This window comes from Falco biarmicus, chromosome 2, assembly GCF_023638135.1.
Source record: "Falco biarmicus isolate bFalBia1 chromosome 2, bFalBia1.pri, whole genome shotgun sequence".
Taxonomy (NCBI): Eukaryota; Metazoa; Chordata; class Aves; order Falconiformes; family Falconidae; genus Falco; species Falco biarmicus.
The window spans coordinates 3,772,969-3,790,249 of record NC_079289.1 but is presented as its reverse complement, the minus strand read 5'-3'; the positions used below and the strand labels follow the sequence as shown (position 1 = coordinate 3,790,249).

Here is a 17,281-nt window from a genome sequence, read left to right as displayed (position 1 = left end):
GTTATCCCAGCAACAATGGGGCTGTATGACTTGCAAGGTAACATAATAGTAGTAAGAGTCATGAAAGCATTTCAGACTTCAAATATTCCCTTGCCAATAAACTTTTAATAGCAGGAAACCTGAAGGAGTACACAATTGTACTTAACATGGTACAATCGGAAAATAAAGGCATCCTGACTTTCAGCCTGGGAAAGAGACATGCAGTTGATTTCCAGAAGTACATTACAAGGTTAATTTACAACCATTATTATGTGATAGAGCATCCTGGATTTAAGATACAGCTGACTTAATGACACAGCAGGGAAAAAACAGCTATTAAAAAATCCACACAAACACAAAATTCCTTTAATAGTTTATCCAGAGAATACAGATGTACAACAGTACTAATACAGTATATAATGTCCATTCAATGTCAACAGACAGACACACTTAGAAACACACTGTGAACAATACTTCAGTGATCTGGAGGATCACTTAACACACAAAATCACCAGGAAAGAAATTATACATGTACACTACAAAGGCTACTCTGCCAGAAAAATCAAAGGGTTTGGTGATTTCCTGTACTCAACAACAAAAGCTAATTTTGGAATTTTCCAACTAAGTAGTAATGTAAACCAATTTTCTTTTAAAATAATGGGCTACTGGTAACATTGTTAGGTTTTGAAAATAATCACATTCATTTTCTTTCCATTATATGGGGATCTCTTAAAAATTAGTCTCCCCATAGAAAACATCACCCCGCAGAATTTAGTAAGTTAACTTTCTGGACAAGCCATTGCATTCAGCTCATTAGGAAAGCTCATACGTAACTACATACACATTTGAAGATAACAGCCATAACATCCTTGTATAATGATTGAAATGATGCATACCAATAGATGCTTCTGTCAGAACTAGCAGTTCAGAAATACGTTGGTTAATTTCTTTTTAATATTGCCACTGTAACATTCTTGTCTGGCTGTTCAGAACCCTAAGGAGTTTCAGTATGCACACACTTTTATTTGGTGAATCAATCTGGAGGAGAAAAGGCCCTTCAGTCTTGAGCAAAAGACAATTTTCTTACTATTTCATGCTGAAGAAGTATTTTTTGCCTAGTGAAACCTGTTTTAAGTGTTTTAAATTTCACACTAACATTATACAATATGCTCCTAAGCTATTACTGCGATTGAACATAATCCTGCTCTGTGTTCCCTTGTGTCAGCATGAACATTTATGCAATCCGCATAGCAAATCAGATGGCAGTTACCTGAATTAAATCTAACCTAAAGCTAAATGACCCTATTTAAAAAAAGTTTCCTGATCTGATTAACTCCTGTATACAGTTCACTGTAGAAGAACATTGGTGATCACCCGGTGAAGTGAAAGCAGTCAGGTTCAGCTAAGCTTATGTTTAGCACTGGCGTAAACAACTACTCAAAACTACTTAAAAGGAATGCCAGAGTTAGAATTCTAGCAAAGAAATACCACCAAATAAATTGAAGTTATTGCAATTAGTCCACTGACAGACACATGCCTCGAGTCTGAAGGGCACCTGACGGCAAGGCTTCCTCATGTGAAAGACAGAATTTGTCCAACTCATACCAAACAAAAAAGGATCGAAGTTTCAAAGTTAGCCAAAAGGAATCGAGTACCTTTTTTTTGTTTGTTTTTCCTTTATGTGCTTTTTTGAAAAGACACAGACTTTGGCTAATATGTTTGAATTACGCTTCCTAAAGCCCAACCTGAAACAATTACCATTTGCCATCAGAACTTATATGTTTCACAGCTACTGTATCTACTCCCTCAAACTACTAGCAGGCCACATTTGGTGAATAAATATTTTTCTTCTTCCAGCTATCCAGTTTTATTTTTCCTGTTTCTTTTTTCTAGGCTTTTGTTTCATTTTTAGCCTGACAAAGCCCTCATGCTCGGTACACTCCCTGTTTGACTTCTACTTAAAACGGAAGTGGCTCCTGTCATTATCCATCCGGGCCATAAGGCAAACTTCTTCCTATAAAGCAAAACAGAAGAAAACACACAAGAGAAGAAGATTATGATTCCGCTGTAGCCCCCAATTCCGTTTCTAAGGTACACACACCCGACGAAGCGAACACCTACAATCCGCTCTCCGCCCCGGCGCGCCCAGCCCCCGCGCATGCGCGGCACCGCCGGCGGCCGCTCCCCCCCCCCCCCCACGCGCAGGCTCGGTGTCGGCCCGCGCGCACGCTGGGCGGGGCGGTGGCGCGCCCGGGACGCACGCGCAGCGCTTATCCGGGCCCCGCCGGCACGGCGCGGCGCATGCGCACTCTCCGGCCAGTGGCCTGGCGCGACGCATTGTGGGAAGGAGGCGGCTCTTGTCCCGGCGGAGGGTGGCGGTGAATCCTCCCGGCCGCTCACAGCAGTGTAGAGCCGCTTCCCCCCCCCTACCCCCCTCCCTCCCTCCCCCCCCCCCCCCCCCCCCCGTCCTCCTCCTCCTCCACCCCACATACAACCCCCCCTCCCTCCGGCCCGCGCATTTAAAGGGGCAGCGGCGCCAATCTGGGGGACCATGCCGAACTTCTGTGCGGCCCCCAACTGCACCCGCAAGAGCACCCAGTCCGACCTGGCCTTCTTCCGCTTCCCCCGGGACCCGGTCAGGTGAGACCCCAGCCGGGCACTGCCGGCGCCGCCTCAGGAAGGCAGCCCGCGCCGCAAGATTGGCGGCTGGGGGGTGGGGTGTGGAGGCGCTCGCCTCTTCTCCTCCGGCCCCGCCGGTCCGCAGCCCTCCGCTCCGTCTGAGGAGATACGGCGGCGGGGAGGCGTCTCCATCCCTCTCCCTTCCCCCCGCGCCCCCTTGCCGCGCCTGCTCACCTAGCGGGGGTGCGGCGGCGGCGGGGCCGGGGCGGGAGGGGCGCGGGGGGGCCGCAGCCGTCCGGAGCTGCTGGCTCTCCTGGCGGAGGCCGCGCGCGCTGTGGCGCCGGGGGGGGCGGGGCTCCGCGGGACCCTCCGGCCTGCGGCGGGGAGGCGGGCGAGCAGCTGCGCATGCGCTGGCGCTGCCGCCGCTGTTCCCGGGGGGACGGGGGAGTGGCGGTGGCAGGCGGCGGTGCCGCTGCGGGGGGGCGGGTGAGGGGCTGCCGGGGCGGGGGGGACGCTGAAGGGCTGCCTAGTGATGTTGGGGGGGGGGGGGGGGATGAGGGGCTGTCTGGTTTGCGGGGGGCGCGGGCTGAGGTGTGAGGGGCTGCCTGCATGGCTGTCAGGAGAGTGGGAGCTGCCTGGGTGTTCGGGGGGGCTGAGGCTGTGAGGGGCTGCCTGGGTGTTCGGGGGGGCTGAGGCTGTGAGGGGCTGCCTGGCCCTGAGGGGAGGTGGGGGGTGCTGAATATGTGAGGAGCTGCCTGGCCCTGAGGGGAAGGGGGGGCTGTGGAGGGTGGGTAGTGCTGAGGGGCTGTCTGGCTGGGAGGGGGGCTGAGGTGTGAGGGGCTGCCTGGCCGTGACAGGAGTTGGGGGGGCTGAGATGTGAGAGGCTGCCTGGTTATGAGGAGAGTGGGGGCTCTGTGAGTGAGGAGACTGACTCCTGTTCTTACTCTACTGTCAGGAGTGGTTTCAAAGAATGTTTATCAATATGGTGGTAGGTGCTTTATATGTATAAATATAAATAAATATATATACAAAAACGGGTGTGAGGGGCTGCCTGGCCATAAGGGGAGTGGGGGGTGCTGGGCACGTGAGGAGCTGCCTGGCTGTGAGGGGAGTGGGGGGCTGAGGGTGTGAAGGCTGCCTGGCTGGGGGATGCGGGCTGAAGTGTGATGGAGTGCCTGGCTGTGGGGGCCTGCCTGGCTGGGGGTGTGTGTGTGAGGCTGCACATCTGCTAGGAGTGTGCGGCAGAGATGGGGTGTGTGGCTGTTAGAAGCTGCGGGAGCAATGGGATGAGCCAGGGGAGCCCACGCATTGTGGGTGGCCAGCGCAGGGTCAGGACTGGCTCAGGTGGTGGAAGTCCGTCAGTCCTCCTGTGTGTACTGAGGTGATGTGGTGCTGGACAGTGAGGTGTGCAATGTGGCAAATAGGACACCAGTGTGACAGGCAGCTGTCACAGGATTGCAAGGGTGGTGGTTGGTGGCAAAGCATCATAAGCAACAGCAAAAGCGACAGGATTTCAAGTTCCCAGCAGATGAAAAGGAGTGGCGCACTGGTAAAGCGAGAAGCGTGTGAGTGAGAAGACATGGAAAATACCATGAAAAATAAAACATGCATTTAGACATGGAAACCCCCACGTACAACCTCACATTTAAATCTAGATAATATTCTTAAAATCGTTTGACTTAACTTGCTCCTTACAATTTTCGAAGGTGCATAGGCACTAGAGCAATACCAGTTATCTCCTAACAGTAGGTAATTAAGGCTGAAATTTTTGATGATTTATACTTGACATCCACTTGCTTCCTTCCTTGAAGCTACTTGACCTGATTTTTGGAAAATTTCAAAACACTTGGGAATTGTGGGTACATAATTTCTTCTTAGAAAACAGTCCCCTGTAAGTGATTTCAGACTAAGATACAAAAAGCTCCTATAGGTAGTAGCTGCTGCTTAAAGCTGTGTTTTCAGATGTCATCAGGCTCTCCTGAGTGAATTCAATGCTAGGGTAACCAGACCTCTTTCCTGATGCCCATACATGTGAGGTTTTGTAGTACAACCAGTATTACATACGTTTATGGCTTTAATGAAGAGTAAAATGGAAATAGTTGATTACCTTCTCTTAACCTTTCGTTTGTATGATTTCACCTAGTGTTGTCACTTTCCACCCTGTCCCGTGAGAGCCACAGACTTAAACAGTCCAAGGGATGACTGCAGTTTGTGAGGAATTGAAGAGATTTGGTGCTGTCTGGATTTCAGTCTTAATTTGTAAGGAGTCTGTGCTGTGAAATCTGGATCATGTCAGATTGGGCAAAATTGGTTACTGGGCGTGTGAAGAAAATGCCCCGTTCAGTTCGTAATTTTTCTTGGAAAGACATTTTAAATGAATGTCTTCTGTGGTAGTAATACATAGATACATTAAAAAGTGTGCAGTTAATTAAGCAATGCACATATTCTAAAGACAATTTCTAAAAAACACACACACCAGTATTTCAAAATTAGAATACTACTACTTTTAACATTTATGGAAGTTTAGAAATAAAATACCCTTTCAAAAAAAAGAATGCTTGCCAGCTACAGGGGGTTGGAATCGTACAGATTTATGGATATTTCTTTTGCAGACGTTGATCTGGATCACAGACATGTTTTTAGGAACCATGTACTGGCTCACATTTCTACAGTGTGTGAGTAAGCATGCTTTCTCATGCTTTCTGAGTGCACGTCTACTTCATAATCCCCTTGAAGTAGTTCATGCTAATACGATTAATGTTCCTGTAACAGAATAGTAGAAAATAGAGTTAAAAATTACCCTGAAGGATCATCTAGACCTTTGCACTGTCTAAAGGAAGGATAAGCTATACCTAAACTGTTTCTGGTGTCTTTGTTGTGCTCTTAAAAACATGTAGTGACAAAGATAACACTCTTGAAGTTCTCAACAGGTTCCCTGCCCATCCCCCCCGCCCCCAATATCTTAACGCCTTTCTCATTTAAACCTATGTTAAAATGTCCAGAGCAGATTATATATTATAAATCCATGCAACCTTCTGGCTTTGTAGACCGGAGCATGTTAGTGGTTTATTCTCGGGTTTGAACTACAGCAGTCATCTGCAGTTGTCAGTGACAATGTGTTGCTTGTACTGCTTGCTGTCATAGAAACCTCTTACCGTTATAGGTCAAACTGGTCTAGCAAGCAAAGTACTTTATGCCAGAAATGTGTTGTCTGCACTTGGCAGCTTACGGTGAGAAAGTTGACACTAATGACATTAGAATGCATCTTTAAAAATAAATTTCAATCAAGAAAAAAATAAAAATAATTGAGAAATACAGCCATTGTATTTCTTGACTACCTTACTGCTTTCAGTTTTTCCTCAATAACTGAATAATTGCCTTTACAACTTTCCCATTTCAGTGCTCAGCAGTTCCAGTAAGGTATTTCAAGTCAGATCTTCAGAGTATTTGCAGTTCTGTGAGAGCTAACCAGTTATTTAGGACTATCATCTTTTATTGCTACTACCTCAGAAAACTAGAAGGGGTGCACAGATAAGGCTTTGAAAAAGAACCAGCTGCATTTAATGAACGGTACATAGTCTTTTCATATCAAACATGAATGTAAATAGACCTCAATAAGGATGTCTGTGACTGTCACGGTGGTTTTAGTGAAGGGAGGTGTGAGTATTTAGAACAAAATACTTCTTGAGAGGTGCTCTTCTGCTGCAGTTGACTACTACTGAGGTAACATAAATGAGTTACACTCTATCCGCACCTCAATAAAATGCCGTTTGAGCTTCCATGAGATGTCAGCAGATCTCTGAAAATGTAAAGTTTGTGACTGAAAAAAACCTTAAAAGCTAATGAGCAATACCTAAGCAGTGGTGTAATATATTGGATTGAGATGGCTTTTAATTTGTGCCAGATGCTTTGCAGCTAAAGCATCTGTGCAACAGTGTACGGTCTGCGTTAGCTGAATACCAAAAAACTGGACAAAATCTTACACATAATTTTATTCTAAAATCTTTTGAATTGTTGCTTGGGAAATACCTTGCAGAGCTATGCTGGGTGATTTCAGGGGACTGATCTCCTTTTTCTTTGTTTTTGTTCCTCGGAAAGTCAAACTTATTTGGAGCCAAACTCATAGCAAGACTGAAGGGCCAAATTCAGACTCAGATGGAGTTTGTGTGTTTGAGTCCAGCTGCATAACCTCTACCATCTCCCTCTAGTCCTGTAGCTACTTGAGAGGATGTCAATGCTCCAGCTTTCCTAGATGTGTAGAGCTCTGGTTACTGATCTGCTGCACCCATGGGGTGTGAGGACTTGGTGCCTCTGTGTGAGCCGGATCTGCAAACTGGGGCACTGCATGCTGAGGGCTTCTTTTGAATCATGTACTCAGTGTTGACTTCGGCACAAGAGGCCATGGCCATAGCCAGTTCTGTGTAATGGTAGAAGTTGGTAACGGAAAGGAGGATTGGGTGGTTAATCTAATCTTTGTGAGACTCATTTCCTGAGTAAGCCCCCTCTGAAGAGCTGATGGTATCTTTTGCCATTGCTCATTAGTTTGATTCTGGTCCCTAGCTGTTACTGGTATCTACTTAACTTGTTCTCTGGTTGGCAGCAACACTGGAGGTGAAGGGATTCAGGCTGATTTTTGGCTGTCCTTGACAACTCTGTGCCAGTTCTAGATGTGCCATCGCTGCCACCGATTTGTCTCTGTGTGGTTGCCAGGAGGTGATTCAAAGGAGTTACCGTAATGTGAGGAGCTCTGACTTTGCTCCCTGGCAGTCTTCCTCAGCTTCACTGGGTCAATGAGAGAGGCAGGTAAGAACACCAGGGCTGGGCTCTTTGCTGCATACCCCTTTGGACTGAAGCCCTCCCCACTAGCTATAGGGGAGGCTTGTCAGCTTTTGTGACAGCCTGATGTGATAGTGTTTATGAGTTACCTAATAATCAGCACCCACTCAGAAAGTATGAGAGCCAGATCCAATCTAATTTACATGCTAAAGGACTGTGTTTATACAGTTTGGTTTAGCGAAGAACGCTCTCCTGTTCTCTTACTGGGGTGATCTTGCTGTCCAGGCAAGAGCACCAGATCTGCAGTCCTACAAAAAAAAAAAAATATTAAACCATTTTTTTTCTTATTTTAAGTCATATTAAGAATACTATGTGTGGATCTCCAAGAGCAATATTAGAAATTATTCCTGTTTTATGGCACTTGCTGCCACTGTTATTTTGGTACTTTGCATGAACTAAAAGTTAAGGTACACAAACCGTTTACCCAGCAGAGATCAGAATTCAGGGTTCCCCCCTTTCGTCATCGCAGGTGCCTGTTACTGCGCTCAGTTAAAGTAGATGATGGTGAATCCATTCAGAGCTGTGGATTTCCTCATTGGGGCTGCCCACCAAAACATCTGAGGGGACAGCCCTCCTTCGTAAGTTGTTGAATAATCATTAAGTATTTTGCTCCCTCCTTGTCCCTGTGAGCAGTAATTTACATGTTTGTAGTCAAAAATAATTTTAAAATATTTTTGTATTTTAATGCAGTAACAACTTCTAGCTGTTTCTTGGGTCAGGACCCATCTTCTTTTTAATTTAGGAGTGAAAAAGGCTGTTTAGAGCCTTTTGTTTTTAATCAGGCAGAGTAGCTTTTTCACTTTCATGAATTTCAGCAGGATTGCATTGTGGGAAGATCTCACCCACTTTGCTGTACTGAAATAATAGACTCTTCATGTAACTTCTCTGTGTAGGTTCCTGGAACTTTGTGGACATTGCCAACATGTACCAATTTTAAAAAGGCAAACAACGCAACACTTTTAAGTATGAACCAGTGTTGAAAAGTATGTAGCACAGTGACGGATTTTAAAGTAAAGTCACAGACTGTAATGAAAGTTCCTTTCCTTTTTGCTGTAGAATTATTTTGGTATTACTGTAATTCTTTACAATGTAGTTTTCTCGGGCATTCTTGAGTTTGGGTAAGGATTTACCCTAGGAGGAATGGGAGCTTGTGTAAGCACTGTGTACAGTTAGAATAATGAACAAATCCTCAGTGGAGTTCATGTGAAGGTTTTTAGTCTTCCGTATTGTGTGTTTTCAACTTTGTTTACTTGTGTGCCATTGTAAATTGGTGGCTCTGTGATGCCACAGGGTGCAAGCAAGTGCATTAAAATAATGCTGCTGCAGAGGATTATTTTTGCAGGAAGGAGATTACTTCCCTGCCCCCAGATTTTTAAATACAGGGATATCAATAGGTGCTGGAGTCTTGTTAATTCATATATATGTATTTTTACAGCACAAATGAAATGGCATGTGAGTTTTACTGGAGTAGCTCTGCAGCATCTGTCTCTGCATGTTGTTGCTCAGAAATCTGTAGCAAGAAAGCGATTGCATAGACCCCTTTGAGGGAAATACAAGCTAACTAATGCATTTACATCAATTACTGCAAGTGGTTTGCTCACCAGAGGAAATGATATCTTGCGTATTTAAGAGAAGCAGTATTAGAAGGGGAAACGTTTCCTTAGCTTTGTGTTATATCTCAGAAAACTAATCTAAAGCAGAAGTAGATGTTGTAAAAATACACATCTTAACAATAACTTAGTTCAGGCATGTTGAGCACTGTCATTAGAATGATTGCTTTTTTTAATTGTTATTATGGCACTTCTCAAAAATCTACTCAAAACTCCCCAATGACCACAATAAATAAGAAAAATGCTGTGTTTTGGAGGGAGGCAGAGAAGATAGCTATTTTAATAGCTGCCTTCAAAAACTTTATATGACTTTAGTCTACAAACACATCTCTTTGTTAAGTTTTCTTTTTAAGATTAAATTCGTGAGAATTAAGTGGTCAGGTTTCATGAGCAACTGCATTACAATCTGTTGTGTGTGTGAGAAAAAGCAAGAATATATAAATTAAGGGAAAAGAATCCTGAATTTTCTGGGGTGGTGCTAAGTGGTGAGCAAAGGGAGGAAAACAGATTTATAAAAAGATTTGATGGTATGTAACAACAGAAGGTGTACAGAACTTTCCTCAGCCTCACATAAAAGGCAGGGTTCACTGCGATCCAGTTTTGAGTACGGGTTGAAATTGTAGGGGGTTTTGTTTTAACTTAAAATTAGCTAATTCTTTTGCTTGCATGCAGATGTCAAAGATGGGTAGAGAACTGTCGAAGGGCAGATTTAGAAGATAAAACTCCAGATCAACTCAACAAGCATTACAGATTGTGTGCTAAGCATTTTGAGACTTCTATGATATGTAGAAGTGTAAGTAAAACCAAGCATTTATCGCATCTTGCAAAATTTGACTAATGCTTTTCATCAGAATGCTGCATTTTAATCTTTGATCTTCTAGGTAACTTATCCCTGGGAAAATTAATCTCTTAGTCTTAATTGAGATCATTGTCATGGTCCAGGGCACCACACAGGCTCGCAGATGTTGGCACAAAGGCTGAGGTGGAAACGAGCAGTCGGGGAAGAGAAGAGCAGAACTGCTGCTGCTGGTTTAACATGTTTCTGGAGCACTAATCTTCACTGCAGTTCTCCTCATGCTAAGCAATGCTCATTTTGTTTATTGTCACTAGATGTTACAACACTGTATAAATTTATTTGGTATAAGTGTGTAAGCTTACATACTTATAATTACTTAAAATCATTAATGTGCTGTTACAGAAGTGTGTACATGGTGTGATCAGGTTAAATTACACTGTTGTGACCAAGAAATTTAAACATGCATCTGTCAAGCTTTTGGTTCCTGTTACGTTTCATCCAGCTAAAATCATGGCAGTGTTTTCTGCTAATGAAATAATGGCTTTCAATTCTTTTTGTTAACAAGATAATGTTGATTTTAAGAGCTTATGTAAGAGTAGGAAACAGTGGACCTGGGGCTTTGTATCGAGTTTGAATTTCACTCTGATATATAGGTAAAATCAGTCCTTTAGTTAAGAAGGATAATTAAACTATGCAGGTCAGACTGTGAGGTCCTGGTCATATTACATGTGACAAGGTCTCTCATTAGCCTGCATCTCAGAAACAAACAAATGAATATTGAAGGTAATTCTGAATATGAAAAGAAGCTTTATGAATCTTGGTTTGTGTGAAACTTATTTCAATCTAATGACAGGTATAAATATCATACCTACTGGAAATTAGTCAATTTAGACAACATAAGTTTACAGTATATCCAAATACAAAAGTTTTACTTAGTATTTAACTGCTAGAAACATTTACATGATATCTAGAAGTCTTTTCCTTTTCGTGCTCTTTTGGCAGATAAATTTTTCTTTAATATGACCTTTTACAGTAGTGTTTTGTCGAATTTGTAAGTCTACATAAAGAAGCCAGTTGAATACTTTCACAATGAAAATGTTTATGTGATTGTTTATAGAATTGTGAAATAAGTGATAAAAAACAAAGCACAATAGTAACAAAGTGTTTCCTTTTTGATACATAAATGTCTCTTTATCCGAAATGTATGTTTGGGGGTTTTTTAATCATAATATTTCAGTAAATTAAAATTATTGCATCTGGGGTCCTTGATGTGAAGATAAAAGGGAGGAAATAATATCTGTGGTTTGGGTTGGGGTTTTCTTTAGTACCTCTCCTCATTTTCAGTGGTCTCTTGATATCCCTGAAATGCGAATTGCATAGCATAGCTTTCTGTTCTTCAAACATCAGAAAGTAAAAATACTTTTTTTTTTTTTTTAAAAAAAGCATGGCATCTGAAATTTTTGGTTTTTTTTGTGCACACGCAGTGAGAATTCCCCAAAGAAATACCTCATCTAGGTGTCTGTCTTCTTACAGAGCCCTTACAGGACAGTTTTACGGGATAATGCCGTGCCAACTATATTTGATCTTACAAGTCACCTGAACAATCCCCACAGCAGACACAGGAAAAGGATAAAAGAGCTCGTAAGTTTTTAATGAAAGATATTTTTTAATATTAAAACAATAAAGGCAAGTAAGTTCATGTGAAACTTTTATGCAAAAATGTCAAGTAACAGTACTAAGCACTTGAGTGTTTGCATTTTCTGTACTGCCTATTCTAGTATCTTTTTGTGGATTATAAGTTAAATGCCCAAATACTATACTGATGTAAATTCTGTCTGCTAAGGAAGGTTTGATGAAATAATCCGGAAAACGAAATGTGTTGGTCCAGAACTGATTCTGTCTTCCAAAGAAAGTGCATAACTTCCTTTTGCTTGTTATTACAGCGCTAACTGAATACAACTTATGCACGGTACCCTGAAATTCATGCTACAAATTGATTGTGATCTTCAGTTCACCCATTTAACTTCTGAAATCTGCACCAATTCAGATGTGTATTTTAGCTTACTGTTCTGGAAAGATAATCTATGTATAAAAGCAAGATCAAGAAGTGTTTTTTGTGGAATTGTGTCTTACTGATACCTCTTTTGTGTGATTTATAACCACAGGGACCTAGAGACACTTTTTCTATAAGTAAGCTGACAATTAAGAGGAATTCAACTCCTAAACTCTGCTTGTATGTTGGAAGATTACAGCCAATTTTTAAACTTCTTCGTGAGTTCGAGTGTTTATTGAGTGAAAATAAGTTAAAGATGTTTCTGTCTACTGACAGTGCATGCTCATACTGAAACAGAATACTTGAATGGAATCTCTTTACTAATAATTATTACAAACACCTTATATAAGTATGGGAGTCTTAGAAGTAGTAGCAGGTGATTGTCATTTAGTTAGTAGATACGTGCTGTGATAGCAATACACTACCTGAAGAAACCTCCTTCTCTTGCACCTTCTAGCGCTTACTGGTAAATATTAATGCCCTTAAAATGGTCTCATTTGCAGAATTTGTATCTGGTCTTGATGTGTTCTAATATTTGAAGGACATGTGCTAGACATCATCAATACAATTTTGTTTTGTTTTGTTTTTTTGTAAGAGTGAAGATGAAATAAGAACACTGAAGCAACAAAAGAGTAAGTGAGCAAAATAACTGAGTTCATAAAAAAAATTGTTTACTAAGGCTGACAAGGTAATGCAGGACACATAACTAAGTTCCTACATATATCAGGAGGATAATTGAGTTCCTGTTTGATTCAAACAGGCAGTCTAAACTCTTTGTGAAATACTCATTCACTTATAAACTGGAAACATTCTTCTCTGGGCTCCGGCAACTTAAAAAGTAATGGGGGTAGTAAGGGAAAGCAAATCTTATGGGGTTTTTTGTTCATGTTATCTTGACACTTACAGTATTTTACTTTTTGTAGTTGATGAAGCTTTTGAACGGGAACAGGCAACTCAAGAATTGAACGAAAGCAATGAACAAAATACTGTCTCAGAAGAAGGAGGGGAAGAACAAGAGGAAGAAGCTGGCCCCTTGACATTGGAAGAAAGAGAAAACAAAGATTACCTTAAGTCTTTGTTTGAAATTTTGATCCTAATGGGCAAACAAAATATTCCTTTGGATGGCCATAATGTTGACGAGCTGCCAGAAGGTATCTTTACTTCAGATAACTTTCAGGCTCTACTGGAATATAGAATAAATGCTGGAGACGAAGTTCTGAGGAAACGATTTGAGATGACTGCAGTCAATCTTGAGTACTGTTCAAAAACTCAGCAGAAACAAATGCTTGAGATCTGTGAAAGCTGTGTTAGAGAAGAGACGCTGAGGGAAGTAAGAGACTCGCACTTCTTTTCTATTGTCACTGATGAAGTAGTAGACATAGCAGGAGAGGAACATTTGCCAGTGTTGGTGAGATTTGTTGATGACGCTCATAATCTAAGAGAAGAATTCATAGGCTTTTTGCCGTATGAGGCTGATCCTGAAATTTTAGCTGTTAAGTTTCACGCAACTATTACTGAAAAGTGGGGTCTAAACATGGAGTACTGTCGAGGTCAAGCCTACATTGTCTCCAGTGGGTTTGCTTCTAAAATGAAAGTTGTGGCTACAAGACTCTTGGAAAAGTATCCACAAGCTGTTTATACGCTGTGTTCCTCGTGTGCCTTAAATGTTTGGCTAGCAAAATCCGTTCCGGTTGTTGGTGTTTCCATTGCATTAGGAACAATTGAAGAAGTTTGCTGTCTGTTTAATCAGTCTCCAGAATTACTAGTAGAACTGGACAACACAATTTCTGTTCTTTTTCAGAACAATGAGGAGAAGGGTAATGAGCTGAAGGAGATCTGCCGTTCTCAGTGGACAGGCAGGCATGATACTTTTGAGGTTTTGGTGGACCTCATGCAAGCATTGGTGCTGTGCTTGGATGCAGTAAGCAGTGACTCATCCGTCAGGTGGAACAACTTTATTACCGGTCGAGCATTTGTACTTTCAAGTGCATTGACAGATTTTGACTTCATTGTCACTATCGTAATCCTGAAAAATGTTCTGTCTTTTACAAGAGCATTTGGAAAAAATCTCCAAGGACAAACATCAGATGTGTTTTTTGCAGCTAGCAGCTTAACAGCAGTGTTGCATTCTCTGAATGAAGTGATGGAGAATATTGAAGTTTACCATGAATTTTGGTTTGAGGAAGCAACAAATTTGGCTACAAAACTGGACGTACAAATTAAACTCCCAGGAAAATTTCGCAGGGCACAACAGGGGAACTTAGACTCTGAGGTAACATCAGAAAACTACTACAAAGAAATCCTTAGTGTCCCCACAGTGGAGCACATTATTCAAGAATTAAAAGATATATTCTCAGAACAACATTTAAAAGCTCTCAAGTGTTTATCGTTAGTGCCCTCAGTCATGGGGCAGCTCAAATTCAATACTTCTGAGGAGCATCATGCGGACATGTACAAAAATGACTTGCCTAATCCAGACACGCTTTCTGCTGAGCTTCATTGTTGGAGAATCAAGTGGAAGCACAGAGGAAAAGATATTGAACTTCCAGCTACTATTTACGAAGCACTTCACTTGCCTGACATAAAGTTTTTCCCTAATGTTTACGCACTGCTGAAAGTCTTGTGCATACTTCCAGTGATGAAGGTGGAAAATGAAAAATACGAAGTGGGACGAAAGCGCTTAAAGGCATACCTGAAAAACACCTTGACAGAGCAAAGGTCAAGCAACCTAGCTTTGCTGAACATAAACTTTGATATAAAACATGACTTAGATTTAATGGTGGACACCTACATTAAACTCTATCCAGATAAAGTGGAATTTCAAGACGACCTCAAACAACTCTGAAGGAGCAGAAGATGCTTAATTTTTTAAGCTCTAACCGATCTGTTGAAACAGCTTTTTATTAATTGAGTTTCAATGCTGAGGAAAAAAATTGTGAAATTAAAAAAATCATTGCAGTTGTATTTCTATTTTAGGTCTCAAACAGAAGAAGCTGTGGTCAGTGACCCAAGTTATGTTTTGTTAGTCTCATTAAATGTGTTATGCAAGCAAAACAAAGCCTGAAAATAAGCCCATGCTCTTGGCAGAGGTGTTTTCTACATCCGATTGACTTAACTAGGTGCTGGTTTATGTTATTGCATCATGGAAAAAGTACGTTGTGATTGTAGATCTGATGGGGCAGTTATATATTTGCTCATGAATTAGGATAAGGACACCACCCCCCCACACCACAAGATATTAAAAAAGAGGATAATCCATTTGAGTTCTGTTACTTAGGATTTTATTCTTGAAAACTTTTTGAAAAAGTCTTTGATGTATATTTAAATTGGCATTTTGGAGAGTGGATTCAGCTATTGCACGATCCCTGTGCTGTGGACTGTTCTTGGTGTAAAGTGAATGTTAGTAATATAGAGGTACGTTTACGGTTTCATTGGGAGAGTCAACCTCTTTAATCTCACGATGGCTGTTTACATTCCTTTGTGTGAGACACAATTTTTCTTTTTCTTTAGGCTTTTAACAAGCATGGCAGGAGTATTGAAACTCCTAAAAGACACTAAAAACTTAAAATTTATTTTACAAACATTTAAATCTGTTAGTTCTATCCTGACTGACACAAACCCATGCATCTTACTGTCTATTTGTAAACTCATGCAGGAAAGATTAAAACAAGAGTTTGTTGTTTGTCTAGAAGTAAGTTTGAAAATATTGCTGTTTATTTTTGGCAAGAATGAAACATTTTTGTACAGTTTATTGCAATTTAAAATAAAATGTGAATTGCTTTGTACATAGTATTGAATTTCTTAGTAAAGCTGTGCCTGAGAATGTGTGTTCTTTTGTAAGGTACCTTTAAGTTTTGGCAATTTTTTCTCCATTGTTCTTGCAATTCTAGTGAGTGGCATTGTATTAAGACACAGGAAACAAATATTTTGAGATGGCATGAAATACAGTGTTTTTAATTGTGGAAGTTCTGTCTAACTGAAACAGGTGGAAACTGATTAAATTTGAAATGGTTGAAAAGTTAAGTTTTGCAGCTATCTGATGCATGTCAATTTTATAACATATTTATAGTTGTCTTTTATATACTTCCCAGTTACAGTTGGAAAAGCCCCCAGCAACAGAGAGTTGCATGATTATAGGGACTATGACAAATACAGTTCTTAATATTTAACATGGTCAAACAGTAAGAATAAATTTGGAAAAAAACAACCCAACAACCCAACACTTTACTGAGTAGCCTTGGATATTAAAGTGGCTATGTACATATTAAGAAATGCTTTCAGCAGCATTTATTTACATTGGAGTAGTAAAAATTACTCTTAAAAAGTTTTATCTTTTCTTTCCACTGCTATTAGTTATATGCTTTCTGGCATGGTTTCATGTTAATGCAATTGTTGTCTCGATCAGTAAAAAGTGTTTTAGCTAATAGCTTGCTCTGTTCTTCTTAATAGATGAAAATAGCCCAAATCTATGTTAATGCTATTAAAGGCATTTTGTAATTAGAAGTTATATAGAAAATTGTCCTCTTTTTAAAGATCTCAATTGCAATTTTAATAAAATAAATAAATCTTTCCTATCCTGGGAACATCTGTGAGTTCCCTTGCTAAATGCAACAAAGCGAGGTGGTCGTGACCTCTGAGCTGGTAAGCCCCACACCAGTAAAGTCAGGTTGGATGAGCCCAGGCTTATAGGGATAATCAGAGAAGGAAAATTGATACCCAGTGCTGTGTAATTGGCCAGCAGAGCTGAAGACTACTTTCTGACTGTGTAAATGAGATCTTTTTGACCAATGTACTGAGGCAAATTGAAGAAGGGAAATGCAGTAAAACACTCCTTTAGCTACTGAAGTGTCTTCCGGAGCTCAGCTGAGACATATCGTTGTGACTAGCGTTGCTAATTAGCTGGCTCCAAGAGCCTTGATTGCTTGTTGTGTTCAGTCGTTGCTTTGCCCTTCACAGAGATGCTTAGATTGTAATCAATCAGAAGCTGCTTATTTAGCCTGTTTGAATTGTCCTGTTGGTAAGGAATGCCTCATTTTTTAGATGCATCAGTGCATCGCTTAGGAAGCTGTAGCAGGTAGTCTGAATAGCGATGGTTTGGCAGGATGCGGAGAACCACAAGAATCACAGATTGCAGTGGTAGTTACCCCTTTAACTGAAGAGAGTTGTGCAGAGGAAAACCATTTACTGCAGCTGTAGTGGCTCCCTTCTTATTTCTGCAGGTGCAGCAAAAGGGTGTGACTGAAGTAGAATCTGGTAACATAATTGTAAAGAGAATGCTATTGCTAGAGCAGGTCAGAGACTGACAGAGAAGTGTCTGAAAATGGGACAAATAATCACTGAAGGTAAACTTTGCTTCCATTTTTTTTTTTACAGATTCTTGAGACAGAG

General features: G+C 41.2%; 1 protein-coding gene and 1 long non-coding RNA gene across 4 annotated transcripts; one reads left to right on the top strand and one right to left on the bottom strand.

Annotated features, from left to right (window-relative positions):
- Positions 1–323: 323 nt before the first annotated feature.
- Positions 324–3,013, bottom strand: LOC130144467 (uncharacterized). Its single transcript, XR_008820140.1, has 2 exons — positions 2,585–3,013; positions 324–1,993 (listed from the first exon to the last, which is right to left on the bottom strand). It is a non-coding gene; the product is annotated as an uncharacterized LOC130144467 (long non-coding RNA).
- On the top strand, positions 2,429–15,678 carry THAP12 (THAP domain containing 12). Of its 3 annotated transcripts, XM_056328200.1 has the most exons (7): positions 2,465–2,619; positions 7,199–7,401; positions 7,904–8,012; positions 9,717–9,837; positions 11,374–11,481; positions 12,489–12,525; positions 12,817–15,678. In XM_056328200.1, exons 4-7 carry the CDS (start codon positions 9,823–9,825, stop codon positions 14,736–14,738), a joined length of 2,082 nt encoding a protein of 693 aa, XP_056184175.1. In that variant the 5' UTR covers positions 2,465–2,619; positions 7,199–7,401; positions 7,904–8,012; positions 9,717–9,822; the 3' UTR covers positions 14,739–15,678. The 3 variants fall into 3 exon arrangements, with proteins under 3 accessions (XP_056184172.1, XP_056184175.1, XP_056184173.1); XM_056328198.1 differs by lacking the exon at positions 7,904–8,012; XM_056328197.1 differs by lacking the exons at positions 7,199–7,401; positions 7,904–8,012 and having other exon boundaries at positions 2,429–2,619.
- Positions 15,679–17,281: the final 1,603 nt, after the last annotated feature.